We start from the raw sequence: 26,895 nt of genomic DNA, 5'->3' as shown, positions 1-26,895 counted from the left end.
TTGTTATAATTACTTCTTAATCAGGTAGATTATTAATTATCAATATATTTCCTATAAAAAAAAACTCTTGCAACAGGCATGTTCTTGCGTCTGGACCATTCAGTGCACCATCACAGAGCGCAGAAATATGTTATGTTGTCTATAACATGCTTCCATGTTGCAGAGAAAAGGTGGTGCAGAATATAGTTGTGTGTTTACACAGGTTAAAGTACATACATGTGCAGCAAATGACTGTCTCCATGGTGACAGCCTTTAGTACATGCAGAAAAACTCATTTAAATATTGCGGTCTCCACCACTTCTTATTATTTGCGACACAGTCTTAGTCGATCACCCGCAACATGCACGGTGATATTATTCACTATTTTATAATTCCCACGCGCTATTTAGAACATGTTATTAGGGATCTAAGTTAGTAGCTCAGGCTCTTTATGCATTGTAAATAATCATACTTAATCATAGTAATATTTAATTGAAGACGTGGTCATGTAACAAGCTGAATTATCTATGCTGGCCCGACATACAGGCTGCATTTAAATTATTAGAATAATGATGCTAAGCTTAGTAATGCCTCATTTATCTCATTTCAAAGGTCTGTATGGAAAATAAAGGAAACATGTGGTGCTCCATGTATATCATTAATGACACTACATTATTCTTTCAGCTATAAAAAAAATATTGGACATTATACTGAGACCAATTTATGAGCCATCTAAGCTCTCCTTCAAATGAACTGTTGCTGTCATTATAGGACAGTGAGTTGACCAAGAAAAGAAAAGAATGTGAAAGTCTTGAGCATGAAGTAAAGAAGCGGCAGAGGAAATGTCTGGATTTGGTAAGTGCCCCCCTTACGCCAATTGTCCCATGTCTGAAAGTTGTCCACTCCTAACATGTACTCATTTTAAAGCTATGTGGAAATTGCTTTATTTGAAATGTCTCGGGGTTCCATGACAGGAGAGCCGGCTTGAGGATGAGCAGGCCAAAAATGCGCAACTAAAGGAGGAGGCAGATCTCCTCAGGAGGAAGACACAGCTGCTCAAACAGGTTAGTGTCCCAACAGCTTGTTGAGCTACGTCAAAAGACTATGCTTACTATCTCCTTAGTTTCTTCTGGGCCATAGCTGCCAGCACCCTTATTGGGTTATTTCACCTACCACCACGGTTAAGCAACATATATGTTTGGAAAAAATTTGATGTTGGCCTAACGCAATAAAAATTATGAACTGTAAAACGAACGGGAACCTGTCATGTTGTATCTCAGAATCGAGTTGAGAATGATGAGCTGAGGGAAGAACTCTCTAAAGTGACCGCTCAACACAATTACGTTCTCGAGGAGAACCAGCGACTCTGTGCCAAACTGGAGAACCTAGAGCAGGTCCTAAAGGTACAGCAGGAGTCACACGTTTAGTTTTACAACATAAACTACAACTTTCACCACCCTTGTTTACCTTTATGAGCAGCGTATGCGAGACGTCGCTGAGCGAAGGCAGCAGTTGGAACTGGAACATGAGCAGGCTCTGGCTATCCTTAAGTTCAAGCAGGATGAAATCAAGCGCTTACAACGAGTAAGAACTGTGCACAATACATTTTGACACCTCTCTGTGTCTGTGAAATGTTTGCTTAGCAGGAGGCAACCTATGGTCACTAAAAGAGGCACCATAATTCTGATAGGACAACACAAGAAAAATAACTGTTTTGTATTAAACTTAATTCATTTTTTTGACTTTTTTCCAAATTTTTAGGCTCAGTTATTTGCCAGGAGGGAACATGAAGGGGTGGTTCAGGTGCTGGAGGTAAGTTTAAATTAATTTAGTGAGAAATGTAACAAATTAGATATACAATGTGATGTATTACTATACCTTACTATACGTGGGCAGTATTGTCACATAGTGCAGTCATACAGTATATATTAATTCAAGCTCATATTATCATGTGAGACTTTCTGTGTGCACACAGTGCAGTAGCCTCAATATTAACATATGTATGTTTACATGCTAGACCAGGGGTGTCAAACGTACGGCCCGGCACCCGAACAGGTTTAATCTGGCCCGCAGCCCACAAGATGAGTTTGCTAAGTATAAAAATGAGCTGCAATTTTTTTTTTAATGAAAGAAACTGCTGTTTTAAATGTGTCCACTGGATGTTGCAATAGCAATTTCAGTGTAAGTCACATCACACATCACACTGTTTAAAGATGACGTGTCAGCTGACTTTAAGTGTTCTTTATTGGCTGGCGCTATTCCAATCAGCGTAGGTGCAAGCAATCAGCTGCTCCTGTTGTGGCTGGCGGTAGACTAATGCTGTGGTGACACACAATACCTTTTTTATTGTAAATTATCCACTCAACAGATAAAATAACAAAACGGCAAGATGCAAAGACTTTAAGTTAAGATGACCATCATCTTTGTAGTTAGAATTCCGTGCAGCTTTCGCAATTTGTTGGCGGTGCACTCTGAAGTCCATTGTAAAAATGTGTGTGTCTACATTTGTTGTTTGTTCTATTTTATTTTATGCTTCAATCTACTATGTTCACATTGGTTACGTTTGTAGTTGTTACCTTTAATTTGGCTATTATGGTGTCATATCGACAATTGTTTTGATGATATTATAATTGTAATATTTGAATGATGATAAATGAGTTTGTTGATGTCACCAATGTGGCGGTTTGAGGAAACACTTTGGTTGCTTTTCCAAACACATCTTAAATGGTGAACTGCCAACATGAGAATGATAAACAGTGCTTAAAGTGTTTTGGCTTTGTAAATACACTGAGACAAAGTCGAAGTTTATTGTGTTCTTCATGGTGTTTTGAAACTGCACCCATTTTTTCCTCAAAATGTTCAACTAACTTAAAGTGTTTGGCAAGAGGATTATTTGTAATGTGTACATTTTCAGAATGTGCTTGTTCTATTTTTGGCCGAAGCAAGACAAAGAAAACAGTTTAGAAGTTGTCTTTATTTTTTAATTATTATGCCATTATTTTACCAGTCCGGCCCGGTTGGAGTACATCTTCCTCCATGCTGCCCCTGAGCTAAAATTAGTTTGACACCCCTGTGCTAGACCATAATACCAAGATGACTACTGGCTTTGAACAACATAAAAAACACATTAAAAACAAGTTATTTGCTCGATTCAATTTGTAGGTTAATTGTGTATTTTGTTGTAGGAGTTGACCCAGATTGTGTTGCAGACAGCGCTGGTAGAGTATAGCTTCCCCTGTTGTAATAATGTTTTCTTCCACTTTTCTATGTTTCTTGTGCATTATATCCCTTTCAAAAGCATCTCAAGCCCAGTTCTCTGAAAAGACGAGTTGAAGTGAAGTTACATATTTGCGGTCCGCTTGCTTGGACTATTTTTGACAGATTTAAACAATTATATGAAGTCCAAAAGGCTGCTCTGGACAAATTCTGGCCATACTGACTTTTGACAGCATTTTCTTGCTGACCAGACCTTAATCTGCTTTTTCCTACTACCTGATTGATGATTTTTGTTTCAGAAGAATGTATTTGTATCTGAATGTATTTGTTCTTTTTGTTAAATCTGTGCTAACCAGAGTACACTGGACTGCATGCAGGTACTGTTGACCTTTGGGCTATTTACTGTATTCCCATCAACCACATTAGTCATCTTTCCACACAAAATCCACCTTGACCTGTATAGGTAGAAACAACCTCAAATACCCCAATTATCTTTATTTAAACCTTTCAGCTTTTGGAAATTGACATACCTTTATCATGTGTTAGTTTAAATAGCTGCTAAAATAATTATCTTCCCATAATCCTGTATGTAACAATTTAGGCCTATATTTTGTGTGTTAGTGAACTGAGACTATGGATGGGTACTGTTCACATTTGAACCGATATGGTACCAATTCCTAGTACCTGGGAATCGATACCGGTACTCAACGGTACCCAACCTCTGTGTGTGTTAATAAATATCAAACTGCTTTTGCTGATAAAATCTTTCATTTAAATTGCAACATTTAAAAATTAGCTGATTTTGATAACTGCTGTCCAGTTGTTATACCTTGTTTCTTGTTGTACTATTACATTTCTGAGTCGATCATTTTCAAGTATGACAATAAATTGCAATTATTATTATTTTTTTTTTTATTTATTTTTTTTTTTTTTTTTATAAAAATAAATTGCAATTAGAGTTGCAAGTCCAAGATGTTTGATGGCAGTAGTGTATATTTTATGGTGTTTTGCCAAGTCAGTTCAGTCTTTGCTGAATCTAGTCTTTTGTTGTGCCCTGCAAAGTGTTAAGTATTGTACTTATAATGTACCAGCTGTTTAATTGGAACTTGCATCTTAGTTGTAGTTTTCATTAACAAAATTGGAGGTGTTAAATTTTGCCATGTAAAATCGCTGCATGTCAATAGCAAAGCCAATGTATATTAGCATCAAGTTGGCACATTTTTGTAAAAGTGGAGCCTTACTTTCCTTACGTTGGAGCTTTTTTGAGTCAATGTCTTTATTGGCATTGAAAATTGCAACGTCACTTAGAGGTAGTTTGGCTGAGTCCACTCTTAGTAATGCTGGAGTGATTGCCAAGTGCCAAAGTATGACGAAGAAGTCGGCAATTGGGCATGAGGTCACACGGGACACAGGTATGTTACTATGGCACCTTTGGATTTTGGATTTATGTGAATCGGTGCTCGGTAGGACCGGCGGGATTCAGTCTGTGCAAAAAAAAAAAAGGTACTAGATACAGTACCCATCCCTAACTGAGACATTTAAGTAACTTAGTCCTTGTTGCCTTTTTTTTTAATCTTTGGTGGAGTTATGCTATTATGTCATATTACTGAATAGGTTGTTGCAGTGTGTTAACAACAATGTGGAAAGAGAAAAAAATATACACAATTTGAATGTGTTGAATTTGTAAATGTACCAGCTTACAAAGGTATGGACAGAATTTGTGTGGAAGGCTTATTGTAACATTATCGAGCCATCCATTTTCTACCGATTGTCCCTCTCGGGGTCGCGATGGTGAATAAAGGTAATGAATTATTAGTATCTGATCCCCTAACATAGCGTTTAGTCGTGGTGTAAACGTGAGAGTTGTTTTTTGTTTTTTTGGAGGAGGAGAGATTTGGGTGAGAAAAACAGCCTCAAAGCAAAATGTTTTCATGTTTGACAGTAGGGGTGGTTTTGGGGATCATGGTCAACAATCTCTGCCTCCAAACATTAGTCAATTTAATGCCAAAGAGATCAATTATCTCAAAACTTTTCTGAGTCATTCAGATTTTCATCCAGCAAACTTGAGAAAACAGCAGAAATAACTTTGGAAGCTTCTTTAAACAGAACAATACAACAAGGAGTCTTAAAATAATGGTAATAATAATAATTTGAAAAGTATGACTTCTTTGAAATGTATCTACATGGCCCTGAATGTGGACATGTGCGTACTGACACTAAATAAATTAGTAGTGAGTAGTAAAGGCCCTCATTTGTTAAGGGGAGCCGTGGGAGGTTGAGAATGATTTATGACCATGGAGTGGGCGTAGCCTAAATAGACCACTCAGTAAGGGGGATCATGGGGGATGATGTCACACCCAGTGGGTGTGGCCTAAATACGTCACTCATTAAGGAGGCGGAATGGCTGAATTAATACTGGAATCATATATCATATTCGGTCGCCGATTTTTTTGGATTTATGCTGTTTATCCGGATTCTTATTCTTTGCACTTTGTGGTACCTATTTCAAATGTCTCGTTCCATTTTAGGAAAACCGTAACCTAGAGTAGTTTTGGATTTACAATCGAAAAAGTAACTCCAATGTGTCATTTAATGGAGCCAAGTCGATTGCTAATGAGTAGATGTAAATTTAGTCAAAAGTATTTTGGCTCTTTACTATTTGGCATTTTGGACTTAACTTGATGTTATGTTTAATTATATCAAAACAGCAGTGATGTCTAATCCACATAGTTTTTAATATTAATCAATACATTATTGTTACTTGGTTGTCATTACACTGTTTGAATATCGGGAGTTTTCCTCTATTTCTAATTATCATTTATATGTCTAAAAGGATTGTACGGTATACCGGTACTAATAAAGTACCGCGGTACTTTACTAATCATTGAAACGGTACTATACTACCTTTGAAAAGAACCGGTGCCATTTATGCCGCTGTGCAGCGGTGACTACAGAGCCGAGGAACATGATGTTGAGTGTGTCAAAATGCACACACAAAGTGCACAAGCAATAACATCGTGGAAGAGTAGAATGGCAAAAAACTTAATTATTACTGGTTAATAAAGGAGGTGCGTGAAGCGCAATATGGATTTGGGATTCAAAACTAACAATAAAGTTGACGCTTTAAAAGGGAGGCGTTGCTTTAAAACACACCTCGCCAAATGTGGCGATTAGTATTACCACCTTTGCTTCAAATTTAGGTAAACATTTAAATAATAAGCATCCAGATCTGCGCAAGGAAAAAGTCAAAAGAGTGACAGGTGATAATGTAGTTGTTACGACGGCGTGGCGAAGTTGGTAGAGTGGCCGTGCCAGCAATCGGAGGGTTGCTGGTTACTGGGGTTCAATCCCCACCTTCTACCATCCTAGTCCCGTCCGTTGTGTCCTTGGGCAAGACACTTCACCCTTGCTCCTGATGGGTGCTGGTTAGCGCCTTGCATGGCAGCTCCCGCCATCAGTGTGTGAATGTGTGTGTGAATGGGTGAATGTGGAAATACTGTCAAAGTGCTTTGAGTACCTTGAAGCTAGAAAAGCGCTATACAAGTATAGCCCATTAACTTTCCTGCTGTTCGGCGTCAATGCATACCGTATTCGAGGAGCACAGGGCAGACGTTCCCCTCCAGGGCCGTTGTTTTCGTCGGGGGTAACCATAACCATACTTGCCAACCCTCCCGGATTTTCCGGGAGACTCCCGAAATTCAGCGCCTCTCCCGAAAACCTCCCAAGACAAATTTGCGGACCTGAGTGACGTGTCGACAGCCTGTTTTCACGTCCGCTTTCCCACAATAGAAACAGCGTGCCTGCCCAATTACGTTATAACTGTAGATGATCGAGGGCGAGTTCTTGGTTTCTTATGTGGGTTTATTGTTAGGCAGTTTCATTAACGTCCTCCCAGCGCGGCAACAACACACAACAACAGCAGTCACGTTTCTGTCTACCGTAAAGCAGTTTGTCTGCCGTAAACAGCAATGTTGTGACACTCTTAAACAGGACAATACTGCCATCTACTGTACATGCATATGTGACAATAACATCTAGGTCATTTAGAGAGTGCAGTGCACAACTGCGCACACAACAAGGAGACAAAGCAGAATGCATCATCAGAGAGGGTGTTCAGCATGATTAGAGAAATAGAGAATAGAACAAGGATGGACAATTCAACCCTTAACTCAACAATCAGTAGATGAGTGTTATGTGTGTGTATGTGTGTAAATAAATGAACACTGAAATTCAAGTATTTCTCTTATTTATATATATATATACAGGTAAAAGCCAGTAAATTAGAATATTTTGAAAAACTTGATTTATTTCAGTAATTGCATTCAAAAGGTGTAACTTGTACATTATATTTATTCATTGCACACAGACTGATGCATTCAAATGTTTATTTCATTTAATTTTGATGATTTGAAGTGGCAACAAATGAAAATCCAAAATTCCGTGTGTCACAAAATTAGAATATTACTTAAGGCTAATACAAAAAAGGGATTTTTAGAAATGTTGGCCAACTGAAAAGTATGAAAATGAAAAATATGAGCATGTACAATACTCAATACTTGGTTGGAGCTCCTTTTGCCTCAATTACTGCGTTTATGCGGCGTGGCATGGAGTCGATGAGTTTCTGGCACTGCTCAGGTGTTATGAGAGCCCAGGTTGCTCTGATAGTGGCCTTCAACTCTTCTGCGTTTTTGGGTCTGGCATTCTGCATCTTCCTTTTCACAATACCCCACAGATTTTCTATGGGGCTAAGGTCAGGGGAGTTGGCGGGCCAATTTAGAACAGAAATACCATGGTCCGTAAACCAGGCACGGGTAGATTTTGCGCTGTGTGCAGGCGCCAAGTCCTGTTGGAACTTGAAATCTCCATCTCCATAGAGCAGGTCAGCAGCAGGAAGCATGAAGTGCTCTAAAACTTGCTGGTAGACTGCTGCGTTGACCCTGGATCTCAGGAAACAGAGTGGACCGACACCAGCAGATGACATGGCACCCCAAACCATCACCCAACCATGCAAATTTTGCATTTCCTTTGGAAATCGAGGTCCCAGAGTCTGGAGGAAAACAGGAGAGGCACAGGATCCACGTTGCCTGAAGTCTAGTGTAAAGTTTCCACCATCAGTGATGGTTTGGGGTGCCATGTCATCTGCTGGTGTCGGTCCACTCTGTTTCCTGAGATCCAGGGTCAACGCAGCAGTCTACCAGCAAGTTTTAGAGCACTTCATGCTTCCTGCTGCTGACCTGCTCTATGGAGATGGAGATTTCAAGTTCCAACAGGACTTGGCGCCTGCACACAGCGCAAAATCTACCCGTGCCTGGTTTACGGACCATGGTATTTCTGTTCTAAATTGGCCCGCCAACTCCCCTGACCTTAGCCCCATAGAAAATCTGTGGGGTATTGTGAAAAGGAAAATGCAGAATGCCAGACCCAAAAACGCAGAAGAGTTGAAGGCCACTATCAGAGCAACCTGGGCTCTCATAACACCTGAGCAGTGCCAGAAACTCATCGACTCCATGCCACGCCGCATTAGCGCAGTAATTGAGGCAAAAGGAGCTCCAACCAAGTATTGAGTATTGTACATGCTCATATTTTTCATTTTCATACTTTTCAGTTGGCCAACATGTCTAAAAATCCCTTTTTTGTATTAACCTTAAGTAATATTCTAATTTTGTGACACACGGAATTTTGGATTTTCATTTGTTGCCACTTCAAATCATCAAAATTAAATGAAATAAACATTTGAATGCATCAGTCTGTGTGCAATGAATAAATATAATGTACAAGTTACACCTTTTGAATGCAATTACTGAAATAAATCAAGTTTTTCAAAATATTCTAATTTACTGGCTTTTACCTGTATATATATATCCAAAGACATGCACCTGGGGATAGGTTGATTGACAACACTAAATTGGCCCTAGTGTGTGAATGTGAGTGTGAATGTTGTCTGTCTATCTGTGTTGGCCCTGCGATGAGGTGGCGACTTGTCCAGGGTGTACCCCGCCTTCACCCCGATTGTAGCTGAGATAGGCTCCAGCACCCCCCGCGACCCCGAAGGGATTAAGCGGTAGAAAATGGATGGATATATATATATATATATATATATAATAAGATAAATATATATATATATATAATAAAATATATATATATATAATAAGATAAATATATATATATATATATATATATATATATATATATATAGCTAGAATTCACTGAAAGTCAAGTATTTCTTATATATATTGTGGTATCTGATTCTCACCAAGACACATGATTGGATTTGCAGCAAGCCGAAAAGGGCATTTATTGTACAAGTCTTTTTTAGGAAAGGCGGGGTGTGGAAGTAGCAAACTTAAAGTGTCCATTAATAAACAGAAATAACTCCCATCTGGGGCTCTCAGTCCTTCACACAGCACACTTCTTTAAAGGTCAAAGGTCATTGCCTATCAAACAAGAGAAACACAACATAAGTAAAACATTTCACCTGTAATGTCTTTAGTGGGGAAATAGTGGATGTCTCACTTACCGCCTGATGCACCTGCCTTGACACAGAGGAGAGCCAGACCTGAATGAGGCAGAGTTAAGTAGGGTTTGTAGCTGGGCCCCACCTGGCCGCACAGCTGGTGGCACTTCAGGCTGATTGAGCAGGTACAGGGGAATGTACCGCCCCTCGATGATGCGGCCAAGGCTGGGGCGTTGTCTTCCTTGTTCCACTCTGCCTCCATTCCCTGGCTTCTCCCCTGTGAGGTGCCTACCTGTCAGGCGGTGCTTGAGTGAGACTCCACATATCCCCCCCTAAGCTCGCCGGTCGGTCCGGGAGCTTCTTTGTCCTCTTCATAGAGGCGGGACATGGCGTCTGCATGTGGGATGGCCTTCCCAGGCCGATATTCCACGGTGAAGTGGTAATTTCCAGGAACCAGCGTGTGACGCGATCGTTTCGGTCCTTATTTGTGGACATCCACTTCAAGGGGGCGTGGTCTGTCACCAAGGTGAAGGTCCTACCCCATAGGTAGTAGCGGAGGTGGTGTATGGCCCACTTGACTGCCAAGCACTCCTTTTCTACTGTGGCATAATTTTGCTCATGGCTCTGGAGCTTCCTACTAATAAATGCCACTGGGTGCTCCTCTCCTTCCACGAGCTGGGCGAGCACGGCTCCAATGCCCGTGCCTGAGGCGTCAGTGTGGAGGATGAACGGCTGGCTGAAGTCGGGGGCTTTCAACACCGGTTCTTCACACAGGGCTTTCTTTAACATCTGGAAGGCAGTCTCGGCCTCAGCCGTCCAGGTGACATGCTGGGGCAGTTTGTTCCTTGTCAATTCATACAATGGCGTTGCAATCGTGGAGAAATTGTTTATAAACTTTTGATAATATGATACCAGGCCAATAAAGGATTTTACTTGCTTTTTCGTCAAGGGGCGGGGCCATTCCTTGATGCGCTCCACTTTGCGGGCCTGGGGTTTCACGCAGCCTCTTCCTATTGTATAACCGAGATAATCCGTCTCAGTCAGACCCACTCGGCACTTTTTAGCGTTGACAGTCAGTCCTGCACGTCTAAGGGCTCCTAGGACTGCGTCGAGATGCTGGAGATGGAGAGACCAGCTGGTGCTATGAATCACAATGTCGTCCAAGTAGGCGGCTGCATATTCTTGGTGAGGCCGTAGAATTCTGTCCATCATCCTCTGGAATGTTGCCGGGGCCCCGTGGATCCCGAAAGGTAAGACGGTATATTGGAATAGCCCCTCTGGTGTGGAGAAGGCCGTTTTAGGTTTCGCCCTTTCCGTCAATGGCACCTGCCAGTAGCCCTTGGTCAGGTCCAGGGTGCTGACGAAGCGAGCAGGGCCAAACCGCTCTATCAGCTCGTCTACTCTGGGCATGGGATAAGCGTCACACAGTGATATCTCATTCAATTTACGAAAGTCATTACAGAATCTTAGGGACCCGTCGGGTTTAGGAACAATGACAATTGGGCTTGACCATGGACTATGGGATTCCTCTATTACTCCAAGGTCCAACATTTTCTTTACCTCCTCTTTTATAGCCGCCCGCCTGGTTTCGGGAATTCGGTAGGGCCTTTGTCGTATCACCTTTCCTGGTTTGGTCTCAATGTCATGGTTGATCATCTTGGTCCTTCCTGGCAGTTCCGAGAGGCGGTCCTGGTTCCGTCCCAGAAGTTCCTTCACATCCTGCTTTTGTGACGGGGAGAGGTCCTCTCCTATAGGTACCGGGGTAGTGGTCTGGGGAGAGGGTGCAGTTAAAAAAGCAGCAGATGGCAACGGCTCGGCCGCGTGCCATTTTTTCAAAATATTCACATGGTAAACTTGGTGACCTTTCCGCCGGCCTGGCTGGTTTACCTTGTAGTTGACGGGCCCCATTCTCTCAATTATCTCATATGGCCCCTGCCATCTGGCCAAAAACTTGCATTCGCTGGACGGTACTAATACCAGCACTTTTTCCCCCACCTGGAACTCTCGGAGTGTGGTACCTCGGTTGTACGTTCTTGCCTGTTCTCTTTGGGCTTTTTCCATATGTTCTCTTACCATGGGCCAGATTTTGCGAGCCCGGGCTTGCAGTTGGGCGATATGGTCAATCACACTGCGGTGTGGCGAGGGTTGGTTCTCCCAGGTTTCTTTTGCAATGTCCAGCACGCCTCGAGGACGTCGGCCATAAACTAGCTCAAATGGAGAGAAGCCAGTGGATGCCTGGGGCACCTCTCTGATGGCAAAGAGGACATATGGAATAAGATGATCCCAGTCTTTCCCGTCTTCGTCGGCTACTTTTTTAAGCATCTTTTTCAACGTATAGTTGAAACGTTCCACCAGGCCATCTGTCTGAGGATGATAAACAGAGGTTCGTATGCGTTTTACTTTTAACCATTTGTAGAGCATGGTTAGCACTTGTGACATGAAACATGTGCCCTGGTCCGTTAAAATCTCATCTGCAATCCCCACTCGGCTAAACATCATAAACAGTTCATGTGCTATAGCTTTGGCTGAGGCTGTGCGTAATGGTACAGCCTCAGGATATCGGGTGGCATAGTCTAGTATTACCAGTATGTAGCGATGTCCTCTGGCTGACTTTGGGAGTGGTCCAACGATGTCCATTGCCAGACGTGAGAACGGTGTGCTGATGATGGGGAGTGGGACCAAAGGGTTTCGATAGGTGGGTCTCGGTGCATTCTTTTGGCATTCGGGACAGCCCTTGCAAAAGTCTTCTATGGCTCGTTTCACACCGAGCCAATAGAAGCGGGTTATTATGCGGTCATACGTCTTTTGTACACCTAGGTGCGCTCCCAGCTGATGAGTGTGGGCAAGATAGAGCACTCGGGAGATATAAGACTTAAGCACCAGCAGTTGCTCAATTATGTCCCCGCTCTTAGTTAGCACCCCTCTATACAAAAGGCCATTTTTAATCAGAAAATACGGTGAATTTAGTGCACTCACCCCTTCACATTTCTGTCCGTCAATTTCCACGACTTGCTGTCGGGCCCAGCTGAGGTTCTGATCATTCCACTGGGCAGTGGCAAACTCGCCCGTTTTTGGGTTGACGCTCTCTTCTGGTACGGGGAACTCCACAAAGGGGTCCCCTTCCTCTTCTGCCTTCTCCTCCTTCCTACTCTCCCGTCGCTCCTCTTCAGCCGAACTGTCACTCTGTGGGGCCCCTGACGAGGGCCTAAACGCGGGGCAGGCTGCAAGCGGTCTCATACTTTTGAGTCCATTGTTGCAGCGGCGACGCTGCCGTGGAACGGCACCTGGGATGAATCCCGGGGTCCAGTAACGGCCAAAGAGTACGCAGTCGGACCCGATGAGTAGTGGGACAGGCAGGTTTGGTACCACTCCAGCTGGTACCAGTGCATCACCTCGGGGTGTCTGAATGTGTATGTGGCTCACCGGATACTGGCGGACATCTCCATGTACACACGTCACTGGGACGGTGTCTTTGCTGAGGGGTCCGGCAAAGTCAGCGTGTACCAAGGTCACAGCGCTCCCACTGTCCAGCAATGCATGTGCATCGGTCCCTCCGATCTTTACTGGGAGGCTGGCATATTGTCGTCGTCTACTCCCCGTGTGGAGGCATGGTTTGCCTGCATCTGAGCTGGGGGCTGTGGCCATGGAGACATCACGGTCGCGTTCCGGGCACGCCCAAGACATGTGGTCCGGGTGTCCACACACATAACATTTCCGATGTGGGGGCCGACTGGGTCTCTCGGGGGCAGCGCCCTGATGTCGGGGTGGGGACGGAGCTGGCGGTGGCGCTCTTCGGCGGTCACGCCCTAGCTTCTCTTCCCCGGTGGCTCTGGCCGTTTCCATACGGGTGGCTCTCAGCATTTCCATGCTCACTTGGTGGTTCTCTAATAATGCCACCAACTGCTCCACAGTTAAAGGGCTTACTTGTGCGGCATACTTCCGGGCATCAGGCGGCAAGGCTCGGATACAGCGGTCTATCACCAGTCTATCTACAGAGGGGGGATTCCCTTCGCTTGTTAGCCAGCGGTGTGTTAGGCGGAGCAGTGTGGCTACCTGCTGTCGCGGGGGTTGTGTGGGCTGGAAGGTCCAGTTGTGATATCGCTGGGCCCTGGCAGGCAGACTGCACCCTTGGCTGTCGAGAATGGCTTTCTTTAGTTTCTTAAAGTCTTGAGCATCCGCCAAGGCCAGGTCGCTACACACCCGCTGGGCTTCTCCAGTGAGGAAAGGTGCCAGAATGGATCCCCATTCAGCTACCGGCCACTTCTCCCGGGCCGCAGTGCGCTCGAAAAGCTCCAAGTAGGCTTTCACATCATCCTCACTCGATAACTTAGTTAGGACTGCAGCGGGTGGCCGTGTACTAGCAACATCTTTAGCAATTTTTTTTACTAATTCTCGTACCGCACCTTGAAGTTCAGCTTGGCTTTTTAACAAAGCACTCAGTGCTTCCGTGTGTGACATCATCAGAGGTTGACGTGAATCAGAGTGCCTGCATTCTCCACCATATGTGGTATCTGATTCTCACCAAGACACATGATTGGATTTGCAGCAAGCCGAAAAGGGCATTTATTGTACAAGTCTTTTTTAGGAAGGGCGGGGTGTGGAAGTAGCAAACTTAAAGTGTCCATTAATAAACAGAAATAACTCCCATCTGGGGCTCTCAGTCCTTCACACAGCACACTTCTTTAAAGGTCAAAGGTCATTGCCTATCAAACAAGAGAAACACAACATAAGTAAAACATTTCACCAGTAATGTCTTTAGTGGGGAAATAGTGGATGTCTCACTTACCGCCTGATGCACCTGCCTTGACACAAAGGAGAGCCAGACCTGAATGAGGCAGAGTTAAGTAGGGTTTGTAGCTGGGCCCCACCTGGCCGCACAGCTGGTGGCACTTCAGGCTGATTGAGCAGGTACAGGGGAATGTACCGCCCCTCGATGATGCGGCCAAGGCTGGGGCGTTGTCTTCCTTGTTCCACTCTGCCTCCATTCCCTGGCTCCTCCCCTGTGAGGTGCCTACCTGTCAGGCGGTGCTTGAGTGAGACTCCACAATATATATATATATATGAAATAGTTGACTTGGTGAATTCACACACACACACACACACACACACACACACACACACACACACACACACACACACCTCCCGAAATCGGAGGTCTCAAGGTTGGCAAGTATGGGGGTAACACCCTTCACTTTTCCTGGCAATGGGTCAGCTAAGCTCTGCTTTCGGATCAGACTGACAAGGCCGCAATAATTTCTGATAATCGCTTTACTATTAGTTTTGCAGGACACTACAGGAAAAGTTCATCGCTCTACTTGCGCAGTGCACGTGTTCCCTCTCTCTCTCTTTACTCGCCCACTCACTCACTGACGTCACTCAGCCAACACATTGCCATTCTCCAAGCACATATACTACTCTCAAAAGTAAACCAGCTCCTCGGTTGTGCACATGTAGATACGTAGACGCGCACACGGCTGCTTGGCTTGATGCCAAATATTAGCAGAGCTACAACCACCGATTTAGCGTCAACTAATGCAAGTGAAATGACTGAATTTCGTAACAAATTCCTACAATTTGTATTTTATCTTTAACAATGTTTTTGCCTGCGACATGGCTTATCTGTGTACTTTTATCCATAGTTTTGTTTTTAGTATTTACTAATAATTATAATTTTTGTTGAATCACAGAGCAGGAGTGGCAACCATAAGTCATGACGCATTTAATATAATGTCAATAAAGCTTTTTATTTTATTCAACCTAATCCTTGATCATGGCAGACGATATATAATATGCAAAATTTAATCCAAAAAGAAAAACCTGATGTGTTTAATGCTTTTTAATTTCTATTTTAACCTTCTAAAATTGTTCTTTAAGTGCAATAGAAAACATATGTTTAATGTATTGTAAGATTATCTGTTAAAGTAAAGCCAATATTGATATTTTTTGTAGTTCCTTTTATATTGAAAAGTTGAAAAGTGTTGATATACATTTTGGTACCGGTACCAAATTATTGGTATTGGGACAACCCTATTGTCTAGTAATAAGTTGCATTAGAAGTGTATTCTGGCTAGATTCAAGGGTTAGGGTTAAACAACAGGCACTGTCTGAGGAAAATTATTTATGTGAATATGTGTGTGTGGGTACATTGATGTGTGAGGAATGGGGGATAAAGGTGGGGGTTGTTTTAGCAAGTGTGGATTATTTTTATGGTGCCCAGCCATTTGAGGGCAAAAGCGTAAAGAGATTACACTAAATTTCAACTATTCAACAACTACACTAACCAAGTTTAAGAATGTATTTATATTTGTGCATGTTCATTGACTGCAGTCGTTAAAGTTAATGAGGAACTGCTCTTTTTTTTGGAATTTTGCTTATAGTTCACAATCGTGAAAGGCAAGAAAGCAACATTTTGTTTTGGGTTTTTTCGCTTCCTAACATTTACAAATTGACTCGTTCCTGGTGGCTAGCAACGCAGCTAAAGGGAGCAATCAATTATGCCGCTAAACCACTTTAAAAATGCATTAAAAACCGTCACCAATACTTCATTTATGTTTCATAACTTTTATAATAACCAAACTGTAGCGACATTGTTATTGTAAGAGCGAACACTGAGGAATTATTTTTCCAGCAAGTAACACATCGGCGTGCTACGTTATTAGCTGTAAAAGCTAACTATGACAAGAGATAAGCTAGCTTCTACATCAACACGTAATGTGTTTGAGTTTGTAATGCACAACACTGCGATAGGACACCAATCTGTACTGACTGAAAAACATGAACAATGATATAACAGTATCTATAAAGTATAAGCTCACATTTAATGTTTTGTTTGTACACAGCGAGCCAGACAGCATATACACTGTAGTTGTAATAAAATTAATTATCAAACTGTATAATAACTTTAAAAGAGCAGAATAAGTACAAACCCCATTTTCATATGAGTTGGGAAATTGTGTTAGATGTAAATATAAACGGAATACAATGATTTGCAAATCATTTTCAACCCATATTCAGTTGAATATGCTACAAAGACAAACTGATAAACATTTTTTTTTTGCAAATAATCATGAACTTTAGAATTTGATGCCAGCAACACGTGACAAAGAAGTTGGGAAAGGTGGCAATACATACTGATAAAGTTGAGGAATGCTCATCAAACACTTATTTGAAACATCCCACAGGTGTGCAGGCTAATTGGGAACAGGTGGGTGCCATGATTGGGTATAAAAACAGCTTCCCAAAAAATGCTCTGTCTTTCACAAGAAAGGATGGGGCGAGGACACCCCTATGTCCACAACTGCATGAGCAAATAGTCAAACAGTTTAAGAACAACGTTTCTCAAAGTGCAATTGCAAGAAATGTAGGGATTTCAACATCTACGGTCCATAATATCATCAAAAGGTTCAGAGAATCTGGAGAAATCACTCCACGTAAGCGGCATGGCCGGAAACCAACATTGAATGACCGTGACCTTTGATCCCTCAGACGGCACTGTATCAAAAACCGACATCAATCTCTAAAGGATATCACCACATGGGCTCAGGAACACTTCAGAAAACCACTGTCACTAAATACAGTTTGTCGCTACATCTGTAAGTGCAACTTAAAGCTCTACTATGCAAAGCGAAAGCTATTTATCAACAACATCCAGAAACGCTGCCGGCTTCTCTGGGCCTGAGATCATCTAAGATGGACTCATGCAAAGTGGAAAAGTGTTCTGTGGTCTGACGAGTCCACATTTCAAATTGGTTTTGGAAATATTTGACATTGTGTCATCCGGACCAAAGGGAAAGCGAACCATCCAGACTGTTATTGACGTAAAGTTCAAAAGCCAGCATCTGTGATGGTATGGAGGTGCATTAGTGCCCAAGGCATGGGTAACTTACACATATGTGAAGGCACCATTAATGCTGAAAGGTACATACAGGTTTTGGAACAACATATGCTGCCATCTAAGCGCCGTCTTTTTCATGGACGCCCCTGCTTATTTCAGCAAGACAATGCCAAGCCACATTCAGCACGTGTTACAACAGTGTGGCTTCATAAAAAAAGAGTGCGGGTACTTTCCTGAGTCGCCTGCAGTCCAGATCTGTCTCCCATCGAAAATGTGTGGCGCATTATGAAGCGTAAAATACGACAGCGGAGACCCCGAACTGTTGAACGACTGAAGCTCTACATAAAACAAGAATGGGAAAAAATTCCACTTTCAAAGCTTCAACCATTAGTTTCCTCAGTTCCCAATCGTTTGAGTGTTGTTAAAAGAACAGGTGATGTAACACAGTGGTGAACATGCCCTTTCCCAACTACTTTGGCACGTGTTGCAGCCATGAAATTCTAAGTTAATTATTATTTGCGAAACAAAAAATAAAGTTAATGAGTTTGAACATCAAACATCTTGTCTTTGTAGTGCATTCAATTGAATATGGGTTGAAAAGGATTTGCAAATCATTGTATTCCGTTTATATTTACATCTAACACAATTTCCCAACTCATTTGGAAACGGGGTTTGTAATACAAATTAAATAATACTTTGAAAAAAATGGATTAAGTCTTATGAAACAAAAGTGTTTTATTTCAAGTTAAAAATAACTAGAAGACATTATAATGCTAATAAAATAAGGAAAATAGTTAACTTGTATATGAGACAAAACGTATACAACATTATACTTTTCAAATAAGAAAAATAGTAAATCAACTTTTTTTATTTCAGTTATATAAAGTTGTACATATCTTTTATAACTCAAATCTGTTGCAAAAACAGTCTTGGTTGTCACGGTTGGGTCGCATGCTTATGCAGACGGAAACGCCGGAGGCAATATGCATTTAAGGAAAATGATTTATTCCTCATAAATCAGTCAACGTACCAACAAACAAAACAAAGCAAGCGTGCCGATGGCATGGGGAGCTAAGGCGAAACTTCGCACAGGAATCAAAAGCATAGAAGCAGGAATTCATCCAACGGAACTTGTTGCGTACAGCAAACAAGACAGCCAGACAGTTTGTGGCGAAAAACAGGAATATGTAGCTCTCTGATTAGTGCCCAGGAGCAGGTGAGCGTCCCGAACATTAATCAGAGGCCGGTGAAACTAATCAGCACCCATGGTAACCAAAACACAAAACCCAGGGGTGCTGAAAACATGACTGAGGTAGTAAAAATAATAGAACAAAACATGATCCGGCCAACGGATCATCACATTGGTAGTATGAGACAACTAAAATAAGATAATATATGGATTTGCCGTGGCATAGAAATACACTTTTGTAATTGTGGTTAAATGCTGGGAATACGTGTTGTAAATGCACTAATTACCTTATAATACAATTAATAAAATTAATTAAAAAATATATATCACTGTAATCAAATTAAATAATACATTTGTGAGGGTGGATTAAGCCTTTAGACCAGGGGTGTCAAACTCAAATACAGAGTGGGCCAAAATTTTAAACTTAACAAAGCCGCGGGCCAAGGTTGAACAAATTAACCTTTTGATAGGGACCCAAACACGTTTTGCATTAAATATTGAACAAGCAAGGCTTATATAACTTTATAGTGACATGCAAAATCGAGTTTCAAATAATAATCCATCCATCCATTTTCTACCGCTTATTCCCTTTGGGGTCGCGGGGGGCGCTGGAGCCTATCTCAGCTACAATCGGGCGGAAGGCGGGGTACACCCTGGACAATAATAATAATTCAAAAATATCAATGGCATATCAAATACAATTTAAATAAAAATCTTATGCCTCTTTTCTATTTGCAGCGTTCTGAGGTAAATATCAACATTAACTTTTTCCACAGGCTAATAAATTAGAAAATAAAATGATGAATAAACCAACCATTCAGGACTTTAAACTGCTCAGTTTGCAACACACTGATCTAATCTGATGTGCCCAAGCCAGATACCTGACATCTTTTCTTGGATGCTAGTTCATTAATGTCGGGGCTCGGGCTTTGAGCTGAAGCAACCCTCATTATCGAACGAAGGTGTTCATCAGTCATAATATCTCGTATTCCACAGTCCTGGGGGCATGCCTTACAGGCACTGCTTTTAACGTCCTCTACGAGCTGACGTCACGTCCGCTTTTCATCTTTTCTAACAACGTTCCCGTTTAGTCACAAGATATGAGCGGCTCCTGTACGCACACTCACATAAATGCAACGCATACTTGATCTTCAGCGATACAGTTTACACTGAGAGTGACCCTATAAGCAACTTTAACATTGTTAGAAATAAACGCCACACTATGAATCCACACCACACAAGAATGACAAACACATTTTGGGAGAACATCCGCACAGTAACACAACATAAACACAACAGAACAAATACCCAGAACCCTTTGCAGCACTAGGTGTTGTGCCGGATAATGCACCCCTGGCGTAGAATGCACCCCCTGATGGGAGTGTTATATCAACTAAAGCTCACACTTAAATTTCCACGTGCAAGATTGAATCTATTTAAAAAAGTTATTTAATAAGAAGCCAAAAGTGCAAAAACAATAATGTTCGTGTTGGAGGAGTTGTGAATGAATGAAATATGAAATCCGTGCTGCAGTCGCTCCTGGGCCACAACATTAGGTACACCTGCAGACTGCAGGGTATTTGTTCTGTTGTGTTTATGTTGTGTTACTGTGCAGATGTTCTCCCAAAATGTGTTTGTCATTCTTGTTTGGTGTGGGTTCACAGTGTGGCGTATATTTCTAACAATATTAAAGTTTTTTTATACTGGCACTCTCAGTGTAACCTGTATCGCTGAAGATCAAGTATGCGTTGCATTCACTTCTGTGTGCGTGGTAAAGCTGTGCATATTATGTAACTGAGCCAGCACTTGTTGGACTGGACGAAAAGGGGACGTTACAGTTCTCGGGAGGGGCACTGAAAATTGGGAGTCTCCCGGGAGGGTTGGCAAGTATGAGAATTAGCTGTGTACCGCGGCACCGCCGCTGTATATGATCGGCCGGCCAGCTCTAGTGTTAATTTGATATCGCCTCACAGGCCAAGTGAAATTACACGGTGGGCTAAATTTGGCCCGGGGGCCAGAGTTTGGTAGCCAAGCTTTAGACAGTATAACTGCTATAAGTACTATAACTAAAATGACGGACATCTCATAAAACTAGAAGTTGTAATACCAATTTTAGAAGTCATACATCATTCTGACTAAAATGATGGATGTTTTTTTTTTTTGAGAACTACAAAACAAAATGGCGGCCGGATACTACATAGAGCTACTTCTGTTAATAATTCACCCATTCCTCCCCCATAATGAGTGGTGTATTTAGGCCACATCCACTGGGTGCGACGCCAACCCCCTTACTGAGTGGTGCATTTAGGCCACGCCCACTTCCTGGTCATAAATCATTCTCAATCCCTGCGTTACCCCTGGACCCCCTTAACCAGTGAGGGCCTATACTACTAATGTGTGCTGGTTAGTGGGAGATCAAATGTTTTTTTTCCCTCTCAACCAAACACAAATTAATTTATGGAGCTCTTATTTAGTGTTTTTTTCTGGATTTATTCCATACAAATGCAAGTACTTATTTTCCCTCCAGACTGTCCATCTGTAACTCAGCCTCTGTAGTTCAATATGAATGTTGTACTGAGTAGAATTTAACCGTTGAGAGCTGACAGGAAATGTTCTGTACAATGTCTATAAGCCTACTGGAAAACCCCGCAGCAAGCACATGCAAACTAGCACTATATTTAACATCAGTGGTAATAGACTAAACTCTGTAATTTCCTGTAAAAATGTGATTATAACATTTAAGAAATTCCTGTAATCATCCCTAGTCTTCTTTGAGAAAATTGTTCTCATACCTTACCCTTTTCCCTCTGATCCTTGTAATTTTCAATTAGTGAAGTCTGTGTAGCAAACACCTGACTTTGTACTGTAATAGTTTACAGTTTAGATTGTGTAGAGAGTACCTGTTGATATTGTATTTTATCAGATCACAACAAATAAATAATAAACTTTCCATAATCAGATATGCAATGCACAGTATCTATGTTAATGAAGTATATACAACATTAACAGGTTCTGCATGGCTGATTGATCCCGTCTTTTGCATATGCAATTTTGTATGCAATACCAGTGCTAATGATTTTTCAATATTCAACACAAAATACAGTTTTATGGACTATAATTTTACTATGCTTCATTTTAGGGCTGTCAAACAAAATATTCTTTAAATCAGATGAATCACACTTTAAAATGTTATTGTAGTAAATAACTTGTTTTTAGGACTTAAATTAACGTTATAAAAAAACATTTTGACACAAATGTTATGTCACACAATTATTATTGTCATACAAAAAACATTTTAACATGTTTAACATGTATTTGCTCAAACCTTCAAAACAGTATTATTAGACTTAGACTTAGACTTCCTTTTTATTGTCATTCAAATTTGAACTTTACAGTACAGATAAGAACGAAATTTTGTTACGTTAGCTCATGGTAGTGCAGGATAAAAAAGCAATAAGGTGCATATACGTATAAATAAATAAATAGGTTACTGTACAGATAAATATATTGCACTTTTTCATATGCATCCACGTTTATGGATGTATGTTATATTGTCTTTTTTATTCCAGCGAGTTAATCCATTTTGGGGGGAGTTGAGGGGATAATTATGATGCGTTCAAGAGTCTTGCGGCCTGAGGGAAGAAGCTGTTACAGAACCTGGAGGTTCTGCTTCAGAGGAGTATTTTGAAGCAAAATATGTCACAAGGTACACCAGTCGGAGTTTCCTCACTCATGTTTGCACTAGCAAAAATACAAATTAAAAAATGATTTCCACTGGCGCATGCATTGCCCTGATCACTGACCGTAAAGCACCCCACCCCACCTTTCTGGTAACCAATTACTGTTAAGGTAAAGGTAAGGAGCATGTGCGGTCAAAATAAATTGTGTGATTAATCTGTGTTTATACATGGTTATTGAGCTATGTTTTGTGCGCTAACACGTTAACAGCTCTACCAATAAACAGATAATTTACAGAAACTTCCTTATTTAAAATTCCTTGCAAGATCACCCTTTTTCTTGCAGCAAAAAGAGCAAAAATCCTGAGCAAGGAGGAGTGGCTATGCATTACATTTTTAGTAGGCAGTGATGTTGGAAAGGTTTCAACAAGTCACATCAGGAAATGCTTAAATACATTTGAGACCGCAGTAGCAAACAACCATGGCATTTTGGGTTGGAGAGACTATGGCAAAGGGTGCACTTATGCATAACAAAAATGTTTTGCCATGTCAACATTGGCTGTCCAATCTGTCTTAAAGGGCACTTCCATAACAGTACCAGCACAATTGGAAAAGGTATAACATAGCATGTACACAAATGCAATTACATGTTATGTAACCACACCCAGACAGATATAAAAGGATCTTCAACTTGTGAGTGTTCGATTTTTTTTTCATTTGTTTTTGTAAAGTGGGTTTAGAAATGTATGAACATGCTGATTTGTATTAGTTATGCTAGTAACTGTACCACTCACTGATGCCTGCCTGCCACATATCTGATGTGTTCAATTTGAATGGCTTCTTTGACAGTCAAAGGTACGAGATCTGGAGGAGAAATGTCGCAGCCAGAGTGAACAGTTTGGCTTGTTGTCCCAAGAGTTGGAGAACTTTCGACTTCAAGCCTCAAAGGCCGACTTTGCTGGGTCAGGCCTTCTTAGCAATTCCAGTTTTTCTGTTCTGACCAATGGAGTGGGCCTGTCCTGCGAGCAAGGTAAATCTCAAAAGCAATTATCCAAAATGTCCAAATTGAATAAGTAATAAGTTACTAGAATGTCAGCTAGTCATAATCTAACCCTGCAATAGCTTCTGTTTCTTGTTACAAATGTTTACCATTGCACAAGCATGCATCACGTCGCTCTTTTTTCACTTCAATAATCAAATATTGTCATATACATATAAACATATTCATATTATAGTATATTTGAAAAAATAAACTGTAAAAATAATGCTTTTGTTTTGTTTTTCCTGTCTCAATTTATAACACCAACGGCTTATACTGTAACTTCACATCTCTGCTTGTATTAAGCCTGCAAAATGAATGTGCAGTATTTTTTATTTTTCCCAAAAAGGAATCCTGCCTATGTCTGATGGTAATCTAAGAACAGATGGTTTATTTAAATCAGCCGTCTAAATCTGAGCTACATCTAAAGGGGCTTTACACAACCCGCCCATGCATGTAACCACTTACTTGTTCATGTGATTAGACTACACAGATAGCTCATGGGATATGGAGTCACTGAGAGAAATAGCCTTCTGGAGTCTCGAGGGAGGTGACAATCTTTCCTGCCCTGAGGGTATTGATCCTCTCGGTCTCTTATGTTTACTATGTGTTTGGTGTTGTCACTAAAGCATGGCATGTTCTAACATATCATCGCACCCACACCGTCAGTTCTAACACTGTAACAGAACTTGCTTGAAATGGTTCCATTTGCATGACGGTACATGCTGGAGAGCTGAGGTAAAAAATAAAAAAATAAAACTGTCTGTGGAATCTGTTAAGCCCCTAAGCGATGCTGGTGTGACACATGCGCCCACAAGGTAGTGTGACCTCTGACTCTAGACAGATGGAGGCAGGATTTCTGACCACTGTTTAATCAGCCAGGTTCAACCTTGAGTGTTGTGCATGATAATCACTGACCTCCTCACCTACAGAGCCCTCACTGATGTTACACAGCTACCAGCGAGAGAGTTTCGTGTGTCCTATAAAGTGGATTGTCTGCCGTCTATCTCTGTGTCCATCCCCCGTTAGATGTTGCAGCTGCACTACAGATGGGGACTACCCCACACACTGGGGGTCTGCCCAGGGTGGAGCGCTCCCCTGTCACCAAACACAGAGAGCTTCCCACCATCAGTGTCAGCAAGTCAGCCTCATCCTCAAGCAAGTCGGAGACTACAAACGTCACCTCCAAGTCTAACACCAATCTTACTCCACATAAGTCAAGCCCAGCACATGAGGTACCAACATTGTGTTAGAGCATTAAGAATTATGTCAATTTTCTTGGAGTTTGTTTGTAACATCTTGAAGCCATTGATGTAAAATTGAGTGTCAGCAGAGACACCAACGCAATGGAGGTGCATTTCAAAATGCTTCCTGGCTTTGTATTGGTGACCTAAGCATTAGATTTTGACTTTTGAGCTTCTTTCCACAAATTGAAACATTAAAAACAAATTAATACAACTAAATTAACCTATTGCTGTATATTCAAAATGCACATACCATCACGTCTTGGTGTCCATGATTGACTTATATGATGGCAGTTGTGGCTGGACAAAACCACCACCGTGGCTGTGTTGGAGTCCAATAAAGGAGGCTAATTTGTAGTGTGCTCAGAGCACTTGGTGTCTCCTGTCTTGTGCACGGCCAGTTCTATTTTGTGTGCATTGTCAGTCACAGCGGCCATCCTATGGTTTTGGTCCTCACGAGGCAGCTTTTCTCTCAATTGACTGATATTGTCATGTTTTATTCTTATGAGATGTTGCAGACCTACTTATTACTTTATTAAGAAAAACTTGCACAAGTACCTTGATAGTTTGGATTAACACATTCAAATGCTTTCTCACAACACCACAACTCACTCAAGTGACTCCTTTTCAGAAATGTTGCATTGCGCAAGTGTAATCATGTGACTTAATGTGCGAATCAAAACAGATGACTTGTTAACAGGTTCTTATTTTACCATTCATCCAAGGACTGTGTTGTGTGACAGACACGTTAGGTCAAAGGCCATTTCATCTAGTCTGCTGTATTACCTGCAATTCAATAAAGCTCATGTTTAGTAAAATAATCCATCTGCCACTTTGGATTATATGGGTCGTACAGTAGTAGTTGTAAAATGGTTTACCGGCGAGCTATAAATATACTCTCTTACTGTACTGGAGGGGTTGCTAACTCGTCGATCCCGATCGACCAGTCGATCTTTGGGACCCTACCAGTCCATCGTGAAAATATTAGAAAGAAAAAGTATTAATATGACGTCATGGACACCCCCATCCGAGAGTCACCAACATACCTGCAAGCATTTTAACCCCTGAACACACCCGCATTGCTCTGCTTCTCTCTCTTTAACCTCTCATCCCACGGCTTTCGACGTCGCTGCCACACCCCCCAAAACGGCCGCGCTCTACACCTGGTGGTCTCGCAAACGCGTACTACATGACGTGCTCATAAATCATTGAGCTGCAACAATGCATTAAGACTGATTGCTGCAATGCATCGGACATCAAACAACTCTTCCCCCCACCACAAGTCTATGCCCATCATCACTCGCCTGGCACGGGAAGCTAACAAGCCAAATACTTGAGTCCTTGAACATGGCTCCAAAGCACAGATTGTGTGTTGATTTGTTGTCGATACAAATCTAAACATTGACTTGTGCAAAGGCAGTAATATGTGATAAAACAATGCGGCAGCGGTGCTGGAGCCTATAGATTAATACACAACATAAAATGCATTAAAACACATTGTGAATTATATATTTGTATTTTATTTTTGGACCTTTCTTGTTGCAATCAAAGAATACTTTATAAGTGTATGTTACATGTAGTCTGCCATAATCTAGGATTAGGTTAAATTAGAATAGAATAGTTTATTGACATTTTATCAAATACTTCATGATTATTGTTACCACTCTTAGTTTGTGCTTCAAGACGAAAAAAAGCATCAATAAATACTAAAATCAAGACAATAGCTGAAAGTACACAGATAAGACATGTAGCAGGTAAAACACACATTGTTATAGATACAACATAAATTGTAGAAATGTGTTACAAAATTCAGTCACTTGCATTAGTTTGCGCTACGTGGAAGGTTTGGACTTCCCTAATATTTGGCATCAAGCCAAGCAGGTGTGTGCGCGTCTACGCACAGCAGGGGAGCTAGTTAACTACATTACCGTTAAACTTATTGTTTTTATTTATATAATACACACTTTACACATACACACACACATACATCGGTAACGCAACACTCACTATGGCTCCCGGTTCGTCACTCAAATACTTCTGTGTGCAACATAATCGTAAATAACAATTCCTATTGTTCCAAAATGCACACCCACATAACATGCTAATTATTTGTATTGATTTATGTGATACATTTGATATGATACTGTATATTATGTAAAAGGTATGTGCTCTGCACATGCATGCCAGGTATAAATATTTCCAGCTGAGTGTAATTGTAATGAATAGAAACACAGTGATGCATCTGTGTAGTCTTTACAAGAAG

The 26,895-nt window shown here is 41.4% G+C and overlaps 1 protein-coding gene across 2 annotated transcripts in view; it reads left to right on the top strand.

Moving 5' to 3' along the window:
* Positions 1 to 26,895, top strand: part of tspoap1 (TSPO associated protein 1) — a 223,963-nt gene that overhangs the window by 137,792 nt on the left and 59,276 nt on the right. For both annotated transcript variants that reach the window (XM_061963136.2, XM_061963137.2), the window contains 8 exons: positions 751 to 834; positions 954 to 1,043; positions 1,260 to 1,382; positions 1,459 to 1,563; positions 1,741 to 1,791; positions 3,552 to 3,572; positions 23,199 to 23,379; positions 24,418 to 24,623. In XM_061963136.2, the coding sequence (XP_061819120.1) occupies positions 751 to 834; positions 954 to 1,043; positions 1,260 to 1,382; positions 1,459 to 1,563; positions 1,741 to 1,791; positions 3,552 to 3,572; positions 23,199 to 23,379; positions 24,418 to 24,623 (861 nt within the window). The remainder of the gene's footprint in view (positions 1 to 750; positions 835 to 953; positions 1,044 to 1,259; positions 1,383 to 1,458; positions 1,564 to 1,740; positions 1,792 to 3,551; positions 3,573 to 23,198; positions 23,380 to 24,417; positions 24,624 to 26,895) is intronic.

The sequence above is a fragment of the Nerophis lumbriciformis genome, linkage group LG09 (genome assembly GCF_033978685.3).
Source record: "Nerophis lumbriciformis linkage group LG09, RoL_Nlum_v2.1, whole genome shotgun sequence".
Taxonomy (NCBI): domain Eukaryota; kingdom Metazoa; phylum Chordata; class Actinopteri; order Syngnathiformes; family Syngnathidae; genus Nerophis; species Nerophis lumbriciformis.
This window is presented reverse-complemented; position numbering and strand designations above follow the sequence as displayed.